Below are 24,995 nucleotides of genomic sequence, written 5' to 3' on the forward strand. Positions count from 1 at the left end.
AGACAGATGTGAGACTTTCCACATCTGCTCACCAGAGCTGGAAAGGCTGTTGGACACTCAGAATCCAGTCCTCAGGCAGATCCTGGTATCCTGGCTGCTCTGTGACCCACACAGGGACAGGTGGGCAGATCAGTGGTAGTAACAACAGTAACAGTTGTAACTACCAGGAGGGGAGGGGAGCTTGAGATAAAGAAGGTGGATGAAAATTCCAATCTTTGCAGCTTCACTGACAGCTGTAAGAACAGTGAGTAGCATTTAAAGTCAATGTCAGCCTTTAAAGTGAGATACACTGATATAACCAATACAACCCTGATAGATGCCAGGGTTCAGTTCTCCAAGGCACCATGGTCTCAACCGGCAGCTTAGTGAATCTTTGCTCCCCACACAGGAGAAGCAGGAAGTTTCTGGGAAACCCTTCTTGTGAACTACACTTTCCTCTATCCTGTCTCCTCTCCACCTCATGAACTCCATCTCCCATCCAGGTGGGCAACCTGCACCGAATGGTTGTATCCCCACTCACCCTAGGAACACAGATGTTTTACTTTCAACCTCACTCCAGGACAGAGCATCTCTGTTCCTTCTGGACTGTATAACTTCCCAAGGCAGAGAGGAGCAACATCCCCTGAATGCAGTCAGAACCAAAAGGACAGTGAACCTTGGCCACTGTGAAGTGTGTTCATGACAGGCTGGGCTTTAAGCACTGTGAGAAGTCTGATCTCAGAGTAGTGGCCTACAGTCAAATTACTGCTTGCTTTCACTGCCCTACTTGGAGGCAGATGTGCATTTTACATTCTCCTGTCAGGGACAGATTCGGAGCTTAAAGGGCCAAAAATCTGTATTATTGCAAAAGGTGTTTCAGATAAAGCATTTCCTGCCTAAAAGAACTTTAGCAGCATTAAAAACAGCACAAGCTTTAAGCTATTCTTCTTCCTTTACAGGTATTTTAGGCAGAACAGCAAGCAGTTGAACAGCAACAGAGTTTCCGCATTCTGCACCGGAACACAATTATAAGGCAGATCAACCAACAGTGCTGGAAAGAAGAATACACATAAACTAAGAGGTGCAGATGCTGTATTACAGCACACTGGCAATACTGTATCTCACCTGGGCCACCCCATTTGTGGGAAGGGCCACAGCAGGAGCAGCAGCTGTGGTGATAACACCGCCTGATACCCTCAGCACCGTGGTGCCAGGTTTGGAGAGCTGGGATGAGGCAGACACTGACTTCAGAGACCCGTCTGATATTTTCATCAGTGATGTCTGTCCGCTGGCTGTAGCCTTTGGAAAGAAGTTCAGCACAAGGTAAAAAGCTGCAACACTGTTTCTGTTGGGTTTTCTTTGTTTTTCAAACAAATGGCATTTATATTACTGGAAAACATCTTCTTATACTTTTCTGCAACAAGAATAACTGCAACAAAATTACTAAATTCAGATTCATCTTTATCAAACTGTTGTCTTGAAAAAAATAACAAACAAAATGTGACTACTGCTTTTGAGTGTTGGATGGTCAATCTCGGGCACTCCTGGTGAGATTGAGGACTTTTTTTAAAAAAGGGCCTTCGAGGAATCTGAAAATGACCAAGGTAAAATACATCTAAGAGATTAAGCAGAGGACTCATTCCTAGATTCAAATATTTAAGCACATTTTTGCATCTGCCCATATTCACTCCTCTAATACCCTACCATTACAAAATCCTAGAGCATGTTTACAAGCTAGCAACCTAAGCTCAGACATGACCCACTTTGAGAACACCTACAAAGCTGACAAAGCCTGGTCTAACATCTTTACTTACAAGAACATCTTCATATATACTTCATATGCTTTTGTACCACAGCCACCATCGTAACTGTACAGAGAAGAACCAAAGGGATAAAGCTCCCATATTGTGCAATTGTGATTCCTACCCTTTAGCCAACAAAATGCTGTATGGCAAGAAAAACACATCATTTGCAGGTTACCTGTGTAAATAAAGCAGTTTTCTGTCCAGTTATCACTTTTAATGCTTGTCCTTGCGTTGAAGATGCTCCAAGTCCTACATTGCCCTGAACAACCGATGCTGGAGTGAGCTGCTTCCCAGAACTCTGAGGTGAAGGCTGACCAACCAGAAACGTGCCCTGCTCCAGAAATAAGGCACAATTCAGCACTTGGAAACCACAGTTAAGAGTCAATACAGGACAAGTTAGGAGTGTCAATACAGACTGTCAGTACACCTACAAGCCTGCAGCTTAAGCAGAACAGCAACATCTGCAACTGCTCTGTGATGCAAAAATACTACTTGAAGCAGAAGTTAATTGACATTCTCTCTCTACACAAATACTTGGAATTAAAGAAGTTTGGCATCCTGGTATCTTTGCATGAGGTCTGAAAGAGAGTTTCCACCTCCAAAGACAGGAAACACTCCATTGCCACAAAGCATTTTTTCTGCTGCACTGTTAATTGCAATGGAGGATTCCGCAACCAGACCTGGGCATAGCCTTCCCAGTGCAGAACACCTTCTGATGAAAAGGGTAAGGGTGAAAAAGCTATCCTCAGAGGCAGCTACACAGCACCATAATTTAACACACTTCATGCTCTTCAGGTTTATTCTTTGTGACAAATACTACTTAACTTGCAAGATCAGAAAGACTACTGTTGGGTTAGGCAAAAAGCAGAAATCAAAACAGTGCTATCTTTTCACTTCAAAATGTATTTACTTCTGCCATAGGCAATACACATTCAGAACTCAGCATGCAGAAATCACAGCTAGAACTGGAGGCACACGCTCCTAACAATCTGAGGCCTTGCCTCCTTTCCTGTTTTACATTATTATTTAGTTGCTCCTCTTCAAAGCCTTCATTCACTCGCTGTCATGCACAGATCCCTTCATGTGATCTTCTCTTTAGTCACGTCTCTTCCTTTCTCACCCTTGCTGTTTCTCTCAAACAACTCCTTCATTCTCCTGTCTGCACAGCTTTCCTACAGCTCCTACACAACCTACCACTTAAGATATCTCTTCTATATTATCTTTGTCAAGTCACCTCTGTTATTTTGGAGACCTTTGCTCCCCCTCCCTTGCTCCACCAGAGGCTCTTTATTCTTCTCTCAACACCACCCACTGCTTGCCATGAAAAACCCTTCCATGCTACTTTCTCAGTCTGTAAGGAGCCGAACAATGAGGGGTGCTACTCTGTAATGGGAGGCAAGGGGCAGAGGTGCACAAGTAGCAATAGTAACTTGTGCTGACAGAGGAGAAAACAGCACGGCTTGCTAGAGAGCAGCCTGAAATGTCCATCTGCTCCAGCTAGAGCGCTTGTGTCACTGACCTGGGGTGTCTGCTTCAGGATGTAGGATGTATAGGTGAGGTGCTGTGACAAGTTACTGCTTGTACTTTGGGTTCCTCCTCCTCCACTATTTGTAGAACCACCAGATTGGAGACCTGCAACCAGAACAGAAGGCTTTGCTCTTCTGCAACCAGACAATGTCAGTTGCTGAAGTACTCCTGTACATACAAGTACCTGAAAACAGCCTGCAAGATGCTTGCTGCAGCATGTTATATAGCTGAATATACACAGAAATAAATGCCATAATTGCTCAGTACAGCACAGTTCAGATGTGCTGCTGTGCTCTCTGAAAGCTCAGCAAATGCAATGAATAAAGGGAGACATGGGGAGAATGAGGACATAGAAAGCTCATTCAGGGCTGTTGTAAAATTTCTATCAAAGAAAATGCTGTACAACAGATATACATGTTTCTGTCAGTCTTTTGCAGGTACTGAATCTACAGCAAAAGCCCTGAAAACACAATAAATCCCATCAGCTTCTTAATTTTACTTTTGCTTGCTGTTCCAATGCAGTTTTGTTACCACAGAGTATTGGATCATGGACTCTAACTGGTGGTGAATCACAACATTTTGATATTGCTCTGCCTCCAGGAGGGAGAGAGTGGACACAGACATGTTGTAGTCTCCCATTAGGAAACAAAGGTTGAAAAACACTATGGCTCTGTCATAAATCACAACTATTTGCTCTTCCTCAAGGCTTGAGAGAGCGTTTACTTGTCAAGATTGGACTGCCATCTAGATCTTAAGCAAAGAGGCTCCCATCATGAGTTCTACAGCCCAGAATACCATCAACAGTACCCATGTTTTCAGTGACACTCTGTGACTATGCTGCTGGTGTTTACCTTCGTACATAATAAGCTGATTATCTCTCACATCAGAGATGGAGACTTGCAAGCAAACACTTGGCACCCAGTCCATCTACCCCAGCCTCAAAGATGAGCATTCTAGAGAAGACTCATAAAACATTTCCTATAGCAACAGCACACTATTAAAAAAAAAAAAAAGTATCAGCCCTCAGGACAATTTTAGCAACGCTGTTCTCCAGGTATTTCACAATACTTGCAAGCATGAAACTTGTTCTGAACCAAACTTGCTTTCACTCTATTAACAACAAATTATTTCTGCTGGTGTCAATAGCTTGAAATCAAACCTTTTATCAATATTGAAATCTATTTCTTTCTCTTATTCCAGATATAGTTATCTTGTCCTTCTAGTTTATGTTTCTTGTTTTCCAGGGTCTCGTTCCATTACTTACTAATAGCTTTCAAAACTGCATTCAAACCAGCATCAGTTCAACATTATAAAAATGCAGGCATCTCTCCCTGTATATCAAACTAGAGTGAAAGACAATCGTTCTTTGTGAGCTCAGAGAAAATCTGCACTACTTTCAGCACAGAAAGACAGATATTGGGAGCTCTACATGTAAAGCAGTACCATCTAAAACAGAAGGCACTTTTGACAATCCGGGCCTAACAAGCTCCATGTTCTGTGTTGTTGTGAACAAAGAAACCTCCTTCTGTTACTGCTTTCACAGAATGAGGACGCGTTATAGCAAGAACAGCAAACATTAATTATGTGGTGATTACATTATTTAACTCATTAGATTTCCCTGCAAGACTAACTAGCATTATTTGTGGCTCGCAGTATGGCTCCCTGGGGTATGAGAAGCAGTTTTCCTTTGCCAGAAGGATTCTTGCTGTTGGTGGTGAGGTACAGTTTGGTGCCCGGTGGTAAGTTTGCCAAGTTTGCCAGGTTGGTGGCTGGTAACTGCAGTGTAGCCATCACTAGAAAGAAGGAATAAAACAAAATTACTCCTTGAAGAGGCCAGCATGCATTAAAATCTGCACAGAATGAAAGCACTGGAAGTCGCACGTATCTAGCCTTCAATAAACCATGTTTAGCTGCTGTAACAGCAGATAAAATCCACCAGTGATGCAGACACTTTGAATAGGTCTAGGAAAAAAAAGAATAAGTGAAACCTCTGCAGGTCACAGGCCAAAGAAATACAGTGGTGGAATCTGCAGGCTTAAGTTTACAGGCCACACAGCACATTTCAAACAGTCCAGTCTGAGCTAACATGCAGCTAAAGCCAGCTGCTTGCAGAACCAGGCTGGATGCTTCTGCCCAAATTCCCTTAACTGCAGGCACTGAGCAAGATGGGAGATGTAGTAAGAACAGTTGGGCTTTTGTTGGCTGGGGCCCCCTGAGCGTCTAAGGACCGCAGTGGTGGGCAGAACAGGAGTACAAGATCTGGCTTTGTGAAAGTTCATCAGGTCTCTAGCCCATTCCCCAGCACATCCTGCTGATCTCCACATCCCAGGGCACCCCAAACACCCACTGCCCATGTAACTGCAGGTCTCACAGAAACAAGTACTCTCCTCCTTAAAGAGAGCATACTGTAATGTACTTGTGCATTCTTCCCCTCTTGCAGATAACGAGTTAACATTTACCACACTACAGATTTTTCTATTCAAGTTTTTCCATCACACAATTATTTTAGATGTGAAGGAATCATTACAGAACCCCAGCGAGCCATTAACAAGGTGCAAAATTACCCTACCTGATCCTTGTGATGTACTTTTCTGAGCACCTGTGGAAGTAACTTGCGCCTTTGTTATAGCCTGCACAGGCTGAGCTACAATTGTTCCTCCACCTCCACTCACAATGGCTTTGGCTACACCTTGAGTCACAACCTGTTTTGGACCAACAGCCTTTGCCACTGAAGAACCAGACTTTGCCACAAGTATCTGGCCACCGCTGATAGCCACTGCCTGCTTCACTGTTGACTGTAAAGCAGAACCAACTGGAACACCAACAACCTGCAACAAAGAAGTACTGCATGATGTGCCATTCAACCACTCAAGTTCTAACTGGTACGCTGCCTTCACCTCTAAGTATTTCAGGATAATCTGTATAGGTCTACTTGTGTATAAGGTTCTTTATCCTGAAACAAAACTGGGCTGGCAAGAGGCCAACCCCAGGTAAAGAGCAATAAGCTATTAAACACAGCCAGGATTTCAAGTACCCACAAAAGATTAAATACGTTCAAATCAAAGGGCGACTTTATTTTTCTCTGATATACAAGCAATGGATTAATTCCAACTAAGGATAAAGCTTGCCTTAGTGGAAATCCAGAGATTTAATTTCAACTCGTTCATGGGAACAGACTCCCTGGGCAAACCATGGCCTCAAATTAGAATCTGCAGAGCGCTTTAATTTTCTGTGTTGAAATATATCCACAGGCAAACACAGAGTTTGCATACCTGCTCCAACAGGCAAATAAGGCAGTAAAAAGCACAATGCAAATATGTACTTTCTTACGAAAAATTCAACCCTCCATATGCAGTCCATTGTGGTCAGCACACAATTTCACAATCTCCACAATGGAAACAGGCAAGAAAGGAGAGAAATTCTGACATGCCTGTCATCTTGTCAGTGCACATTTACTATGCCTCCCAAGAAGTTGTATCATCCCTATCAAATCAGTTCTGTAACCACTTGCGTAGCACCACTTAAACCTTATGCTAGCTGTGGACCAGCCTTCACCCCTACTCCCTGTTTGTTTGTCTTGTTGTGTTGTTTTTTGTTTTTTTTTTTGTTCTTTGTTTTGGTTTTTTTTTTTGTCTGCAGGCCTGCTGTCCAAGGAAAGAATTTACTTCCTTTTATGGAGAGACCTGGATGAGCTTCAGCAAAAGCTGATAACGGCAGCCAACTTTCTGGGTTGTCAGGATCCAGTTCAAAACAAGCCTCCTCCTCACTGCTGCAAAGGGCTAGAGAGGAGTAGGAAATGTTTTCTGTAAGCAATGAAATGCAGTAGTGTCTGTGTACGTTGCTCCCTTCACAAGGGCAAGAGGTAAGCACATATGAGCTATCTCTGCGCGTGGGAAACTAGCTACCCAGAGTGCTGCTGCCTGTGCCTAAGGCACAACCAACCCTATGGCCACAAGAGAAACACGAGGTGTTACAAGGCAAGACAGAAGGCTGACAGCCAAAGATGCCCAAGTGCCTCATACCTTGGACTGTGCTGTCCCCTCACTCGTGCTCACAGCTGGCTTCTGCGGTGACAAGGCCAACATGTGGCTTCCTTTTACTGTGACATACTGCTGCACAGAGGTCTGCGTGGTCGGCCCTGCTGCTGACACCTGGGGTTGCTGGGGCAGCTCTCCTGGCTCCTGTTTTATTATCACCTTTTAAGTAACATAATAAAGTTGACACAAAACAAAAACCAAACAAAGAGCAAAAAGCAAACAACTAAGTCACCAAGTCACCGGGAATCATTTCTGGAACAGCCTGCCTGCAGGAACAGGCACACAACAGTCAGCAACTCAGACATGGCTCTCACACAGCACCAGGTGAACCCTAACTCATCCCCCAAGCCTATTGTGAGGGCTACTCCCAACACACAAGCATGTGAGGGGGCCTGTACTTAAGCCAGCGTTCCCACTTTGAAAGATGCTCACAGAAATTAAAGAATCACAGACATTTCTAGTAGCATTATAACTACTAGTCCTACTAATGGTATCCTGCATCTTAGAAAGAAGACAGAATACTGTAAGGTTTCAAATACTTAAGCACCTCCCTGCTCCAAATGTCCTTTTTTTCCACCTTGCAAAATCATAATTGATATTATAGCTGTAGATATCGTAACCAGATATAGATTATTCTCTTGTGTGTAACATTTCAAGACGTTATGATTTTATCTGGGACAAGCCATAAATCTAATCATCAAGATCAGCAACTTAAGAAAGGCTGTTGGGTTGGCAGGTGTTTTTTTCCCCCACCAGATTGCTGTGGGTTCTGTAACTGGAAGGAAACACTCTTTCACCTTTCAGTTTGATCATCCAGTATTACTGGGAACAAATTTAAGATGGTAACTTCTAAGGAAACTTACTCACAAATGGCAACATCTGACACTCAGAAATCACCACAGCATTTTGTAAGAAACTGTTACAAAACGTAAGAGTAGATAGATGTACTACTGTTTACTTATATTGTATCTCACCAAATAAAGCCTTTAAAAATAGCAGCTTCAATAGGACAGTGACTCAAAGGAGAACAAGAAAGGATGAAAGAGATAATGAAAGGAAAGATCACAGGAACAGCGGAGCCACAGGAAAAGAAATTAAGATTCATCTTTAGAGAGGGGCTAGAGAGCTCTCGGCAGCCAGACACACTGGCTCCAGTAAGCTCTACATGCACTGGAAGTTACACAGTTTGTGGCACACGTCAGCATGAAATGGTAAAACTAGGCTCCTTGTCCAGGCACAGATGCCAAGAGGAATACCTTTGTAAAAGCTCCAAGTCCTCCAGTGACTGATTTGGGGCTTTGCACCTTGGAATGACTCCCAATGGGACAAAGAGGTGGCATGGTGGCAAACAGGGAATCCTCCTGCTGCAAATAGGAAGATGTGGCACAAAAATTGGTGAAATGTCCAACAAAAGCAATAAAAGAAGAAATTACTAACAGTGGGTGGCATGGACAATTTGGGCAATTCCGAATTACCCGTACAAATAAACCATTTCCAAAAATCAAGCAACACTTAAGGAACAGGAATGTAACATACTTAACACAACATATGAAGCAAATTGTCAATTTACACCTCCAACAGTAGTAACTGTTTCTTACCACATCATACACAAATGAAAGAAACAGACAGGTACCCTACCAGCTTCCTAGACAAAGCATTTCTGACCTGTAACACTGAGGCAGGCTGGCATACGCTCAAGTCAAAGTCTGAGTGGGCATCTAATCAATGGACACAAATACTGATGGGAGGGTGAGAACTTGACTGAGTCAGACAATGTTCAATAGTATACAATGAAAGGACAAGAATCAGTGGGCACAAACTAAAATACAACACATTCTGTTAAACATAAGTTTTTTTTTTTTTTAAAGTTAGTGATTGAATTCTGGATCAGGCTGCCTAGAGAGGCTGGGGATTCTTCAACACTGGAGATACTCAACATCCAACTGGACACGTTCCTGAGCAATCTGGGCAAGGGAGTTGGACAGACAATCTCCAGAGGTCCCTGCCAAACTCAGCTACTGTACAGTTCTGTGTGCAACCTCAGAGATGAGTATCCAAAAAGAAACAGGTCATGAAGGGGGAAAAAATGTTCAATTTACATCTGCAAGCAAAATCATCTCAGATGATGACAGCATAGTCTTCCCAGTCATGAACTGGCACTAACAGAGAGGGTATCTAGTGGAATAAACCACATTTTCACACCTGCAAAATGGTGCATCTTTCATTCTTGAATCTGTGGCTGTAGAGAGTCAAATGCATTTGAGGAATTATGGCATGGTTATATTTTGTTTAATTAAAATAATTGCACTATTTTATGATCAGTGTGAAATCTATGGCTGTGGTTTCATGATTGCTTAGTCCATCCTTGGGTTGGAACACAGCCAAAAGATCCTCAAGACACTAAATCAATATTCCTGCCTTCCTTGTGCCAGTGCAGACAGGTGAAAACAGATGAGCTTTCAACCAGATCAGTTGTGTAGCTACATGGTGAGCAAGAGCAAACCACTGCCAGCAAACAGGAAGAGGTGTGAAGACAAAGTTAGAGGCATGGCCAGCCCTTAACAAGAGCAGCATGCATACTGATCATTTTAAAGTGACTGAAGAAATGCAGGTTTAAGTCATTAAAAAAAAAATACAGAGGAAACTAGCACGCAGTGAAGAGATAAAAAGCATTAAGTGAAACACAACCTATAACATCACACTGAACTACCAGACATCCCCCCCCCTTAAACAAACCACAAAATTACAACTTCCCACTAACCAGAAGACATATGGACATAAATACATCTACTCACAGAGTTACGATTTCTTTTGTTTTAAATACCTTCAGATTTTAACGGAATCCAACAGAATTCAACTGTTACAACAATACGTGCCCATTCTGACTCATTTAAAACCTTACAAAAAAGAACAGCCCCAAACCAGTATAAAACAAGTGACTTTTAACAGTTAAGTAAAACCCAGCTGACAGATTTTGGAAACAGAACAGCCAGCCAGCACCTGACATTTAAAGTGCTCCAAACCAATCGCTTCAGAGAGCAATCTTCAACACATTTTTCTTAACAGATGTGGGAAGCACTTCAGTTCCAAATGTGAAACAATCTGCTCTCTGCAAGCTGACTGGAAAACCTTCCTCTCCACAACCAACATTAAGGTTCCTGAGTCATGACGACAGGGAATAGCTCCCATGAGCAGCAGCTGCTTTCAGACAGAGGCTCACTGGTGCTGCTTGCCTGTCAGAAATACCTCTCCCGTGTCTTGTGCAGGGAAGGATTTTATCTGATAGATCAGCTTTGTACATTTGAGCTCTGCAGAACAGAATGTGAACCCTATTCATCACTGGTTACAGGTTCAGTTACTCCACTATTTGCATGATTATTTTTCTAAACGTAGGCAGTTGTAAAGTCAGGAAATTACCTATTTTCAGACTGCTAGGAACAGCTGCAGCATAAAATAATAAACCAAGTAGAGCTTTTGAAGTAGGCACATCTGGTTTAATTATATATTGTCATTAACAGAGCAAAACAGATCCTAGTCTGCCAAAAAAAGAGCTCTTTTAGCAGATGAGACATTTTGAAAGCTGTGCCCTTAATGGGAAGCATGCCCCAATAAGAACATTACCTTGACAGCTGAGGTCACAAAGCTGCTCCCGTGGCTCTTCGGTACAGGAGATCCAGCCCCATGAGAGGCCTGACAAACGTTGCTCAGCTTGCTGGTGGGGCTCCCTGCGTGTTGGGAAACAAGGCAGACTTCAGGGCAGGGCAGGCAGCAGTGCCACCCATCGTGACACCTTCTAACCAGAAAGGAGGCATTTCATCTCAACTCTCTATTGTCCATGAGGTGAACATAATCAGGGACATCAGTGGGTGCTGGCATGGGCACAAAACAAACTACTTTTCATTACAAATACACTAGGTCCTTGTCTCCCATCACCTGTAGGAATGAAAAAGGAGACTATTTTTCAGTACTGGAGGTCTCCCATTTCTACTTTCCTCCAGTTGGACCCCAAACCCCACATGGTTCTGGAGCTCCAGGAGGTCAGCACAGCTTCCACGTGGAGGGTCTGCAGCCCAGACCCTCTCTTCAGACTCTCCCTTCACTCAGAGCTGTCTGTTGCAAATTGGAAGATACTCCTGGATGACTGCCCGTATTGGCTACAGGTGAACTACAAGAAATAGAACAGTAAACAAGCTCCCAAGTTAGAATTTGCTGCCACAAATGTAGCTCCCTCTACTGCCCTGAAAACCTCTGAACCTGCTCTAGCCTTAGACATGGCACTGAGAAGGATGTGGAGGAAGATGGCATGGGAAGAAAGAGGAAGGTCAGAAAAGGACACACTGGGTGAGGAGTAATGAGAGGAAGGGAGGGAAGACGAAGAACTGGAAGTGAGAGATGAAGACAAGTTCCTGGATCTGCTCCTGGAAAGGTGTGCCACAGTACCCAGCTGCTGCCTTATGCAGGTGAGGGTCTGAGTGTAAAAGCCAGTGACAAACTTGCCCTGTATTAGCAGCATTGTATACAACCTGCAGCAATTCTGTTACTGCTACTAGCCTGGTTTTGTAGCTTCTTTTGTTAAAGAGATGCCAAAACCACAGTAAAAACAAGTTCACAGACTCTCACACGGTTGCATTACAACCTGCACCTACATTTAAAAGTAAACTGTGCAGCCATTTCTCAAAACAATGGGATACATAAAGGCTGGCTTCCACAAAACATGAAGTTTCAGGTGTTACCCTCTTAGATATGATCAAAAGTTGTATAGAAAATAACTATTTTGTCTGTAATATCACTTTCTACTCAATCCTATCTAGCTGCTACTGCCAGAAAGCCAGTTCCACACAGGGCTTGTGCCAACAACAAAAAATAAGGGGAGGGGAGGGCACTAATTTTCTGCTCTGCCACCCATCTGATTTGGTTTGTGTAGGACAGGGTGAAGTGACAGGAACACAAGGGAAGGGACAGGCAGCAGGCAGTTTTTTCAGGCCAGTCTGTACTTGGATCACACTGATGTAGTGGGAAACTGCACCTTCAGTGGCATTTGGACTTCAATATTCACACCCTCTGGTGCTTCTACAATCCTATTCTCCATGTAAAATTCCCTACTAGGAGAACAAGACAGTCACCAAGCCACAACAAACCATGTAAGCAGAACAGAGTCAGGCTGTAGGTAAGGAAGAAACAGGAAAAAATAGCAAAAGAAAAACAAAAATCCTATTAGTGAAACCAACATATCAGGAAAGCCCTCAAATACACTGAAAACATTCAGCTACTGCTATGTTTTCCCTACTAGTTCCTTTTGTGAGGACACTGGACACAATGAGACAGCTGTGTTATCAGCAGTGTTAAGGGATTTTTTGGCATTTTCCAGCCACGTCCAAAGAACAGTTAGCATTACGTGGACACTGCAGTTCAGCACCTGGTTCTAAGAACTATCCTGAGATGCCAGTAAGTAGACACCTACACAAACACACGTGCTTTGAAACACAGCAGTTCCTGACCACTGGTCACCACACCTGCTCCGGTAACGCAGAGCTATGGCTCACATCTCCTGCGTTGGACTCAGAACCACATCTGTAAGCTGCTCAATGCTCCCCATGTTCTTTGCCCGTACCCAAGACACAGCCCTTACCCAACCACCTGTGCACTGTCTGTTTCAGTCTCTACTCACCACACAGTCTTTATTACTTTCTCTCCTTTCTTTTATGGTTGTTAAGAATTTTTACACTATGCGCTGTTTCCTGAATGAAACTGAAGTCAACTCCGACATACTCTCAGCTGTGTTACAGGACACTTAAGCAAAACAACATCCTCTCTTTGCTGAGTACCGTTCCAAACTTCCAGACTGAAATGCCACGATTACACTAGTCATTTGAAAGGGACAGTAAACTAGAATGTGTAGGACTAAGTCACTCTGCCTTCTGGGGTCACACTACACACCTGTGTTTGTGGCTGCTGCTCCAACCATCTGTCCAGGCTTGTCCACAATAACATATGGATTATTAATGACTGAGCTAGTAGAGCCTTGCTTCATGTGCACCGGAGTGGAGGTTGGGGTACGAGGTAACGGAGATGGACTAGGGGTCGATATTGGAGAACCTTCAGAAAAAAAGTCCAATGCTTCTATCTCATCAATGTTATAAGAACACAAAAATACAGCAGTGGTAGTGCGTTAACAAACGATTAGAGAAGGAATGTCTTTGAGGATGCATTTCCAAGACTAATCCAGATCACAGAGCTTGGAGAAGAGACAGAATAAAACGAAAGTTAAAGGAGTGTAAAGCACAAGAGCTGGTACCTATCCTGGGCATTCTTTATCCATCAAGCCATACAGGGTTCGAAGGGATCTTAGAAAGCCACCTAGTCCATCCTTGAATTCTGAGGTGGGTTAACAACATTCTCACTGTTAAGTCGAGACCACCCAAGAAAATAGAGGAAGAGAGCTGAGCTCTTTGATATGCGCTCTCTTTCCCTCAAGGAGCCCAGAATGCGGGCATCCAGACCAAGGACCAAGCAGTTCATGTAAAAAGGCTGCGTGAAACAGCAGCCAGCAGGCAGGCCAAGCCAATCCTGTCTCTTCACTGCTCTCATGACAGCAGATGCCCTTGAAGACAAATGTGCAACTTTGGGGTAAGAGGGCCAGGAGAGAGAGAAAAACAGAAGAAAAAAAAAATGCACAAGGGGGTAAACGAGAAATGCAGAGAAAAGGACAGGCAAGAAAGTGACAAGATGGCAGCAAGTACACTAAACTTCAGCTGCTTGTTAACCTGCTTTCTTGGCAGTGATTGACTATTAAAATGGAGCATGAATAATCCCTATGTTTTATAAGCTGCTGTTGGAACCTGGAAGGGTGATGCTTCTCAGCAGACAGCAGTCTCGGAGAAATGCTTAGAGAAACATTTAAATAGCAAAAGCCAACAGAGAATAATCCAAGGATATTAAGAAAGATAGAATGCACTATACTTCTTGCTTTCTGGACAGGTTTGGAAAAAGAAGAATTAGTAGAGTGAAGATTAGTAGCAGAGCTTATTAGAAGATTAGTAGTAGTTTATTGAGAAAGAAGAAAGCACAAGGCATAGGTTCAAATATAAATCACTACTACTCAAAAGATGTCACAGAGAAATATTGAAATTTAAAAACAAAAAAACCCATCCTGATACTTGAGAAAAATTATGTGGGAGCAGATCAGAAAACATACAGTGATAGCTGGTGCTTCATTTTCTGACATTCAGGTTAGAGAGGATGAAGGAATGTAGCAGGTCATCTCTCACCTTCACACATGACACAGTGAGCTGTACGTAAAAACTTTCTGATGCAAAGTATCTTCCAGTGGATGGCATCATGCCCAGGCAGGGAAAGCTCTATAAGCTAAGTGAATAAACAGCACCTTGGCCACCACTGGTTGAGAAGTTATCCAAAGAGCACCCTATTCCAGCAAGCTGGAAATTTAATCCAGAGGGTGCACCTCTGGAAGAGGAAAACCAAAGTCGCTCCATTTGAGGAGATATCACAAGTACAAGATGGACCATTTGTGCAAACAAGGTTGAAAATTCTTCACTCAATAATCAGAACTAAGTTCTTTCTAATCAATCCCTGTTGTCCAGAAGAAGGAGGAAGAAGAATGGCTTCTTCCCACATACAAACAGCACATATGGAAGAAGCATCCTTGCCTAGGCCTGTCTGTGGGTAGCAGGCCAGTTAAAGACTATGATCTTCATACCTAAAATCATTCATTATCAGGGAAAGAAAAGTTCTCATCCCTTTTTTGATCTGATGTGAAGCATTTCACACTTACTAAGTGTGTTTAGCTCCTCATTCTAATTCTTAGACCGCCTGATGTTCAAACACAGGCAGGCAGGGAAAGGACATAAAACAAGTCCAACTGGTTCAATCTCTGGTTTTCCAGAGTGAAGCACTCAGATATGTAAACTAACATTCACCTGATACAATCTTGCAACTCATGGTGATAGGCTGGAAGGATTTTCCTGGCGACTCTGCAGGGCTTGGAATCTGACCTTGAGGCACTATTTTACAGCTAGCTGCAATAGGCTGAAAGGCTGAATTTCCATGAGAGCCAAAGGGAACTTTCTGTGTGGCTAATTTGGTGGGAGTCCGTTCTATCGAAGATGGCAGGGAATAAAACGTGGCATGTCTTTCAGTTTCAGCATTCCCAGGGAATCCTGATTAAAACAGGGAAAAGAAGAAAAATAATTCTTAGGTTGAGAGGCCTAATGCCTTACTGTGATTCTCTACATAAACATAACTAGGATTCAACAAATACCTTCACAAAGGAAGGAAAGAAGGAGACAGCAGCTGGTGGGAGGTGCTGAAAAGGGAGAAAGGGTGATAATGGATTTCCTCCTAAGCAAGCCTGGCGGATCTGTCCCTGAACCAAAGAATAAAACACTATCATACACAGCCTGTTCAGCTTTGGTAGGTCGTCAGCCAGTGTGCACACGTTTTATGAAAAGGCCCCTCCACTGACCAAAATCTGCTGGTAGTTCCATGACCACAGTTAGGGTTCCACACAGCTAAGGCAAATTTCCTTCACAGGAAATCCCTCAGTACATCTGTTGGAGTAAAAGTACAAGGAGTCCAACTACTGTCTTTGACCTGGGATAAAGTCTTACCTGACTTACCTGAGGTAAAAGGAGATCAATTAATCTGATGCCAGTCAGCATAAGAGGCAAGTTTACTTCCTCCCTCTTCTACAGCTACTGCATATCTTCATGCTTTGATAAAATCCTGTGCATTTAACATTTGTTTCCTTTCCGCCCCCCCCTTTTTTTTTTTTTTGGCTGTGCCTCCATGAGAAAACACTGCACTTAAACAACAGAAGTTCTTGCTGAGCCACAACAATGCCCCTGACAGAATGCATCATGCAAACCATGAGCACTGCAGTCATTCCTTTAATACAGGAATCAGGATAGATCACAAAAGGAATATAGTCATGTTATCTGATCATATTTAGAAATACAAAGCTGCTGTTTCCAGCAAATTTCTCATATCAAAACACGTGAACCATCAAAGACTCTTTTTTCCCAGCCCAGAGAACTGAAGCCTATCTTAACACTGTACATTCCAGAAAAATAAGTTAAATGCCAACAGAGATGCAGTTTTTCCTATTTCACGTATATTTAAAAACAGAATAGTGCTTCCACCTGGACAGCACCCAGCTTGCTTCAGGCAATTCACATGATGCTGCAGCATCAACTACTGGCACACTGCAGGGCACTGCACTGCCAGACCTTATAGGGGAAGGTGAGAACCAGACTGATGCGCAGATGCTATCCTTCAGGCAAACAAACACAGCATCTTTTTTGCTCTGTCCTTTCAACACCTCAGTTACATTAGAAGATTTTTTTTTTCAAGCTCATCTCATGTTAGGAACAAACATAAATAACTGAACACACCACTAGACTATCAAACATAACACAGTCTGCAGAACATTCAGAAACCTAGCAGCTCTCTGAAAACAGTATGCAAAAGTACAAGTTATCTTAAACAGCCTTTGTCCAACTCCATGTGCTGCACACATACCTACATCCATTGATTTTAGAAAAACAGCCCACTATGCAAACTACAAGTTGAAAAACAAACTGAGAACAAACAGTTACAATTTCTGAATTGTGTTTCCTTGTGCACTAATAAAATAACCACCTGGGACAAGCAAGGAGCAGGGAATACCCTTTAAGCCAAGAAAACAACTAGGAGAAGGTATCCAGAAGAGATGAAGTTCCAAGGACTCATATCTCACCAGTACCCATTTGCTTTACCTTTGTCAACAGAAGCATCTGGGCTGGAGTCCCGCAACTGTTTAATTGGTGAAGAAGCTTTAACTGGTGCTGGGATACTCAATGGCAGTGGTAAAGATGCTGGAGCATCAGAAAGGTCCGATTCCGAAGACTGGGAGAAGAGATACTCCTCACCAAGGGAATGCCTGTGTAGCTCCACGTCCACAACCTTCCAGAAACAGGTGAAACCAGTGACATTGGTATTTGGTAGTTAGGTAAAGAGAGCAAAAACAGCCACGTCTTTCGTTTTCACTGCAACTACTTTATAATGGCTGGAATCCTATCTCTACCTCCCCCCAGCTCTGCACAAAACTCCCATTCATCTCAGTAAAGCTTCCCAGAGGTCCAGGAGCACCTGGTGCAGGACAAGAATCCCACATCACTACACTGCCCTGGTAAAACAGCATCCATGGGGAAATCTGAGCAGCAAACACTGTGAGAGCACAGAGCCCATCCCCAGGCAATCCCTCGGGGCCGGCCCAGAGCTCAGCTTGCCTTCTGCCTTTTTAGTAACACCACTACTACACTGTCAAATCTAAAAACATTTTTGAAGAATAATGTGGTCATCTCACATTAATGTTTACTCCAGATTGAAAAGCTAAAACAATGTAGTTCCACATTAAAAATTTTCCATTTACTACAGCACAGGGGAAAAATAACAGAAAAACTTTAGGGGTATAACAGACTGAGTTATTCATTTATTTTATTTACAGCTTTGAGAGCTGTTTTTTCACAAAGTTACTGAAAGATGGCACAGGCAGAAGCTGTACCTAAGCTACTGGAAGATGTCAGCAGGACAGCTAGGCAAAATCTTAAATTTAAATCCTGACGTATGAGACCCGCGCACATCAGAAGGGAAAGGGAGACGCCTGGTACCAGAGGCCCCGCAAAGAAACAAGATCTCAAGGTGAAGTACATGTTAAATTCTTTTCCCTGGACTAGAAATGGGAAAATGACCGCTGTCATGTCGAACAGGGTGTCGCAAGCATTTCATAGAACAGATCAAAATCTTCATTCCAGAAATTGTGAAAACAGATGAGTTGGACTCAGTGCTTAGTCCTCTGCATCTTATTTCCTTTTAAACACCCTGAATGGAACCAGCTATCACACCCATCCCACCGCCTGCTGGCTCACCGTTTCTGCGCCCAGCGTCTGCAGGCCGGTGTAAGTCCTGTCCAACTGGGGAAACAATGCAAGAGGCTCAGATTAACAAGGGCAAAGCAATACACTGCACTGTAAATTACAGCAAAGCAGCTCGAAAAGAAATTGGAACTACAGAAGTTGAGCAGAAATACATTATTTTTTTAAACCACAGAGTCAGAAATGCACGTGCTGCTAAGGACCCTCTCCTGCAAAGCAGCCAACCACAACCCAGGGCCTGCACTGACAGAGTAGGGAGCAGAAAAGCTGAGGGAAACGGCATTTGTTGGGAGACAACCCGTTTAATCCAAGGGTAGCATTTGAGGGCACCCTTTTTCATTCCTGAGGTAAATATGAGTAAATAATAAGAAAAGAAACTCAGACACATGGCTGGAACAAGGAATTTACAGCAGCAGCAAATTCATGATTGCAAGTAGGGTTTAAATGAAACTAATCATGCGGCTCACGTCAAAATAAACAAGCTCAGGACTTAATGCCTCTAATGCCAGGCACTGCTAATTACAAGTAAAACAAAAGCAATGGCCTAGTTTTCCAGGACTGCTGCATACTCCAAATCCTACTGAATGTCACAGGACAGGTGAATGACTGGAGACAAGGAATGGACAGGAATCCCTGCCCCTCCCTGCCTACTCTACCAACAGACAGAATCTGTGGCTGATACAAGCCAGTGCAGAAGGAACAGAAAGGACACAGGAGTTACTTTACCAAAGATAGATGACCCTGCAACAACTTGTCAGGCTAAAGCCAGTGAGAATATGCTAAAAATCTCATACTGGGGGGAACCAAGAGGTAAATACTGTCTGTCTGCAAAGCTGGGATTCTTGGCTACAGCATGGCCTCTAATACAGGCAGGGTGAGAGGCCTTCCTGGACCTCTTCTGATTCTCCAGTACAACCATTTATATGCAAAAGAGCAGCAGGACAAACACAGAGAGAGGCAGAAGCATGAACACGCACACAAGCAGACACTCTAGATTATGCAGGAGCTCACTTCATTGCCTTTCTCTGAAGCATTCAGGTCAAATACCTTCAAATTGTGTATGATATCAATCCTCTTGTTCTGGCTATCCTTGAAGTGTATCTGGACTCTCACAGGGAATTCTCCCCAGCCTCTCCTGGTCAGGTGGAACGGAGGTTCCCTGCAAACAATGATTCACATGATGCATGCACAGAGGGTTCAGCCTCCAAAAGCCTCTTTCTCAGAAAACAAAGACTGCTTGGCTAATTGACAGCTAAAGCTACCTTCAGGCCTGCTGTTTGCCAGAGAGAATGCAATCCAACCACAAATTCTCATGTCTGTGGACAGCTGAAAACCTACTTTTATTTTGCACAACAGGACAGAGAAGATCCTGTAATGGGTGGATGAGAGAATATTGAACACAAACGTTAAAAAAAGCTGCGTAACGACAAGTAAAAAATACTTATTTCAGAAACAAATGAAACAACCAAAGTCAGCTCCTAAGACACTGCTGCAAGCTGAGTTTTCAGTGCAACATTTTGCAATCTCTTCTTGCTCTTCCCTATCTAGCAGGAAAAAGATCTAAAGCCAATGAAACAATACATGGATTGCAAGGAAAAGCCAGCTCCACCAGGGTCATTCTCCAATCTGAAAAGAAAGGGAATTCACCATGACTTTTTAAAAAATATATTGCTTTTGTAAATTCAAATGCATCTTTGCAATGAAACAAGAGGTTTAAATGCTATTTTTAGTCCAGAACATGAATGTTCATTGAAATGAGTGGGATTATGTGACAAGAAGAAATCAATCCACTAGAGGAAACTAAAATAGAAGAGAAATTGCACTGACATTAGATACTGGGAACTGAGAAAGGCACAAAAAGATAGCAGCCAAGTGTCATTTAGTGCTTTATACCAGAAATATACAGGAGATTGTTTTCATGCTGCTCAGCATCGCCTCCTCAGAATCATTACTGAGCCTTTCCAACACTTCTCAGCTCAGCTATGTCTTTGAAGCTGAAAGGCAGCTCCCTATTCTGCCAGCATTAAGCTGCCATCCTGTAGCCATGCTATCTGTCTGCCCATTTTCCTCCAGACAGGCAGCTGACCATCCTTCGGAGAATAATTTCTTTAGAATAACACCAAGTAGGTTGAAGGTATTCTCCCACTGTCTTGTCCAAAGCAACAAGAATGAAGAATAGACAGGGCATTTTTCTGCATTAGTGGACACAGAACCAAGCTCGCTGATCTCTACAGATCACAATTCTGACTATAGCTTGGGAAAGGACAGAGAAGCTGCCCTGTTTCTGCAGCACCAATACCTTTATACTGATGGGATACTGGTTCTTCAAAGCATGAAGTCAGCGTCACGGATCTCAGTATGGAAGAGAAATACTTGGGAAAAGGACAAAACTTAATGATCTATGTATGTTTGGCACAAAAGCTACCGGTCAGACAGCTTTCTGAGACTTCTCTTTCTCCCCCACGCTGTGCTGGGAGGCAGGCAGAGGACCCCTCTTTGTGCTCTGACAAGCACAACCTGCACAGAGGACAGCCCAATGCATACAGATACCCACCTCACAAGGAGAGAGTGCAATGAAACTGATAAATGCTTTTGACACTAGGGAAATCCAACAAGTGTTTAGTATATTTTACGCAAAAGCTGATTTATTTTTACTGTTATGCTAAGAGCAAATCAAGACAAACTGGAGGCCCAAGTAAGATATGCAAGAGAAAAATCAGGAAAAAAGGGGAAGTTTGATCTAAGAAACATGGCAATGTAAGCTTGGCAAACATGAAGACTAGAGTAATAACAGAAAGAACTCCTTATTACCTTACTTCCACCAGGTCATTGGGTTTATAACTGGGATGTAGGAAGAACCAAACTTTCTTGACAAAATGATTTATGCTGGGTTCTCTCCGAGAGCCTCGAACGTACACCATCCATTTATGGGTCGACTGATCATTTTCTTCTCTCTTGTCAGGGGGAATGTACCTGGCAAAGCAATCAAACACAATACAAAAATCTCAAATGGACAGAAGTACTTTGGCAAAGATCAGGCAAAAAAAATTAGGCAAGGTAAAATGCCTATGTGTTCCTTGTCCCTGTATACCTCTGCTTCCTATTCTATATTCTGACCATTCAGATTCTGCAGAGAAAACTCCTACAGAAAAAAAAAAAAGAAGAAACCCCTCAATTTACTCCATACTTTCAGTATTTCTCCTCAATTCTAGTGCACAACTGTCATATGAAGTTCATCTGTTTAAAAACGTGCTTCTTAATTAGGAAAGCTTAATTTTAATACTGTATCACCATTAAACCCCTTTTGTGAGGTATCGAGAAGTTAAACTGGTCCAGAACATCAGCAACTCTGCTATCATAAATATTAAAATGTTATTATTTAGCATTTGATCCATACTTGATTCCAGTCCCAGGATTAGGTAGATTTTTCAAGACACAATCCTAACAGTAAGTCAAATCAGCCAACATTTGCTAATTGCTGTGAGACTGATCAGCAGTGCAAGGACAGAGAGTTAAAACCCTGACCTGCCTTCAGCTTCCTAAAAATCAATGCCCTTTTTTTAACTGTATGTTTACTTGTCTTAAATTTTGGGGAGAAATAAATAAAAACAAAATTATTTCTTCAAACTACATTATATGTTCATAAAATTTTTCTCATTCTGATAATTTTGTGTGTTTGAGTTGGATTTTTTGGACGGTGGTGGGAGGTTGGTTTTGTTCCTTTTGTTGTTGTTACATACATTATCCCCACAGACACACTGAAACAGCAATTAAGACAACCAGTTCTTCAAAATTTTCATGGGAAAACATGAGATTTTTAACTGGATAGCAAAGCTGAAAGACTCCCCTTGAAAGAAACAGACTTTAAAATCTCTATTCATGTGAGCTACTAGAACACCTCTCTCCCCAGCCAAACAGCTCAGGGACGGCAACCTTGGGTACAATCACTGCAGGGCAACACCTCACACTGCCACAGCCCATCAACTTATTTGTCTCCTAGTTTTAACCTGTTATTTTGCTTGATCCTGAAACGAAGGCCACCACAAAGCCTCTGGATACTAACTTGGAGACGTTGCCCACCACAATTGTTTTCTTCACGTAGAGCCGTGACGTCTCATCGTTTGACAGCCCAGCAGTTCGTTGTCCTGGTTTTTGGGAGCTAGAAACACCCAAACTGTCCTGGGGGTAGAAGAAAAGAGTAAGGCAAACACACGTTCCTCTTAAACATTGTTCTGTTTGGCACTAGAAAAGTAAGATTTTGTTAAATTTTGTAGATGAGAGGCCAACAATGAGTCATCCCTAAATTGCACTTACACTGCTCTTCAGGCACATTTAAGCAATTCAGCACACAACAAGGACATTGTGTCCAGTAATGTGGATCTGCATGGCTTAGTCTGGTGCAAGTTATGCAAAGTGCCATGGATCTGAACTATGACTCCAGTCTGGGTTTCAAAGCAACACTTCTGCGCTGTCTGAAAAATCATGCACCATTACCTGACAAATGAAATTAAGCACTGCCAAGGAATCACCATTTGTGTCTCTCATCAGAAATCAAGGCAGTCTCCCACAGGCAGCTGCTGAAAACCTGAACCTTTCCAATTCCCAGTTCATGCTGCCTTGAGGGCCTTCAGCATTGCTCCACAGTGAAGAATCAAGGCCAAGTTTGGGAAAAGAATCAGCTCCACATAAATAAACATGGAACCAGCTGTAATATGTCACTGATACCCACAAGAGCCTACAGATCCACCCCAACACCTGGGCATCATAAAACTAGCACCAGCAAACTTGCAGCACAATCTCAGCTCTTACGCAGTGCTTGGAATGCCTGATGTGATGCCATGATCACCCGGGCTGCACAGCATGAAAAAGAGAGGTTTTTCTGTGCCTGCTGGATAAAGCAGCTTATATAGACCAAGGACTGCTGCCTATGCAGCTCAGAGCAGTGCCCTGCCCTGAGCACCTGTCCCACAGGCGTGACATGGGAAACAGAGGATTTGAGAGGGATGACCTTACCTCATTACATTGGCGATGCCCCAGACTGGAGCAAGAGCAGGATGGAAGCCTAACATGGCTTCTGTTCCTCATCACCCCTTTGCCTCTGTGCTGTGTCCATCAAAGATGCAATGCCACATGCTACACCCACACAACACAACTACTTCACCAAAGCCCCCTGTGTAGAAACAACCTACACTGGTCTGGAAGCTCACAATGCAGGAGGGTCCACATAGAGTGTATCCACTTTCTGCTATGAACCCTAAGAAGGGCTTCAGCAGGCTGCTGCTCTGTTTGCAAGGTGTCACACACTCCTCGCTGGATGCAGAGTCAATTCTTTTTCTGCCACATTATCACAAGATTTTCAGTTGCAGGAATGCTAGCCATTTGTGACAGTGTGATACACAGCACTGAGCAGTTTCAACTCAGTCACCTGGGATACAGCCACTCTGTCCCTCCAGGGACAGGCAACAGCACCACTGCATGCAGCCACACCAGATTCTTAAGAACACTGCAGGAAATGACACGTCTTGCTCTTTTCTGCGGGCTCTGCCCCTCCCAGTCTGACTTCCACTTGCATAAAGCCCTTGGCTTGAGCTGCACAACACCTCCTGCCCCAAGGCTGCAGTAGGCAGCAGCACCAACACCAATGCTGACCTGCCGCCCATTCAACCTTCCTGCTGTGTAAGGTTAGCTCAGACACATGCACTTGGGTGAGCCTCACAGCAAGGGCAAGCTGAAATGGGAGCAAGTAGTTGGAGGGGGTAAGAAACAAACGTTCAGCAAGGCAGGTAAAAACATGAGCAGCTTCTGGTGCCAGCATCGAGTCCAGACGGCCCTACAGTAACATGACCACCACTCGCACTTTACTTTACCCGGCCAGCACTTCTGCTCTGCCTCTGGTCCAGGCTGTTTGCCAGCCGCTCGTCTGCGTCCAGGCTGCCATTGTCCTTGTCCAGGAAGAAGTCGTTGTGCTGCGACAGAGAGTCGCTCTCAGAGTGGTTGGCTGACGGTGCGTCCGAGCCCTGGTGAGCAGGGGATGATGAGCGAGAGGGTGACTCCAGAAACTTCTTGATGGAAGGGTGATTAAGAATGGTGGCATCACATGATCTGGTTCCCTGCAACAGAGGCCAGGCACAAAACCAGCCATTATTTCCCTGCAGCCCAAATCAAACAAGGCTAAGCTAAAAAGGAAAAAGTCAACGTACACGTAAACAGCAACAACCTCATCACCTGCCTCACAGGAAAAAAAAGTGTGTAACTGAAGAGAAAAGCTTACAGCAGCTCTTCAGAAACAGGATCCCAGACTGAATCTGCTCCTGCAGACCTTCTGCTCCCAGAAATGCACTTGGTGGCAGCAAGGAGGGCTGCAGCCACCTGAACACCTGCAGTGTGCCCAGGACATAACAACTTCCCTCCTCCGTGGCCCAACCGCCCTGCTCCACACAGCTGCACAACTCCCCCTGCGCTCATAGCAGCCAGCCCTACTTCCCTGTCACCTCCACTTGATGCAGAACCAATTAAGTGAGCAGGGGCAGCCCTCTGCCAGCAGCAGGCAGACTCAGCCCATGAAGCCAAAGGCTGTCACAATGGATGTACTGGTAGCTCTCCTTGCAGCCCTGGCCAGGACAAGTTCTCTTCTTCCCTGCCTGCACAACACAGCCCAACACCGAGGGCTGGTCACAAACAGAGGGAAAAGAAAAAAGAAAAAAAAAAAAAAGGGA

General features: G+C 43.6%; 1 protein-coding gene across 1 annotated transcript in view; it reads right to left on the bottom strand.

The window, feature by feature from the left end:
• Positions 1-24,995, bottom strand: part of YEATS2 (YEATS domain containing 2) — a 44,681-nt gene that overhangs the window by 15,330 nt on the left and 4,356 nt on the right. Inside the window, 16 exon segments of the mRNA XM_031555092.1 lie at positions 1,105-1,278; positions 1,960-2,115; positions 3,304-3,416; positions 4,943-5,104; positions 5,881-6,139; positions 7,334-7,507; positions 8,605-8,712; positions 10,970-11,073; positions 13,286-13,444; positions 15,286-15,525; positions 17,122-17,308; positions 18,274-18,318; positions 19,327-19,438; positions 21,091-21,252; positions 22,343-22,458; positions 24,147-24,389. Coding sequence (XP_031410952.1) covers positions 1,105-1,278; positions 1,960-2,115; positions 3,304-3,416; positions 4,943-5,104; positions 5,881-6,139; positions 7,334-7,507; positions 8,605-8,712; positions 10,970-11,073; positions 13,286-13,444; positions 15,286-15,525; positions 17,122-17,308; positions 18,274-18,318; positions 19,327-19,438; positions 21,091-21,252; positions 22,343-22,458; positions 24,147-24,389 — 2,514 coding nt within the window.

The sequence above is a fragment of the Meleagris gallopavo genome, chromosome 11 (genome assembly GCF_000146605.3).
Source record: "Meleagris gallopavo isolate NT-WF06-2002-E0010 breed Aviagen turkey brand Nicholas breeding stock chromosome 11, Turkey_5.1, whole genome shotgun sequence".
In the NCBI taxonomy this organism is placed as follows: domain Eukaryota; kingdom Metazoa; phylum Chordata; class Aves; order Galliformes; family Phasianidae; genus Meleagris; species Meleagris gallopavo.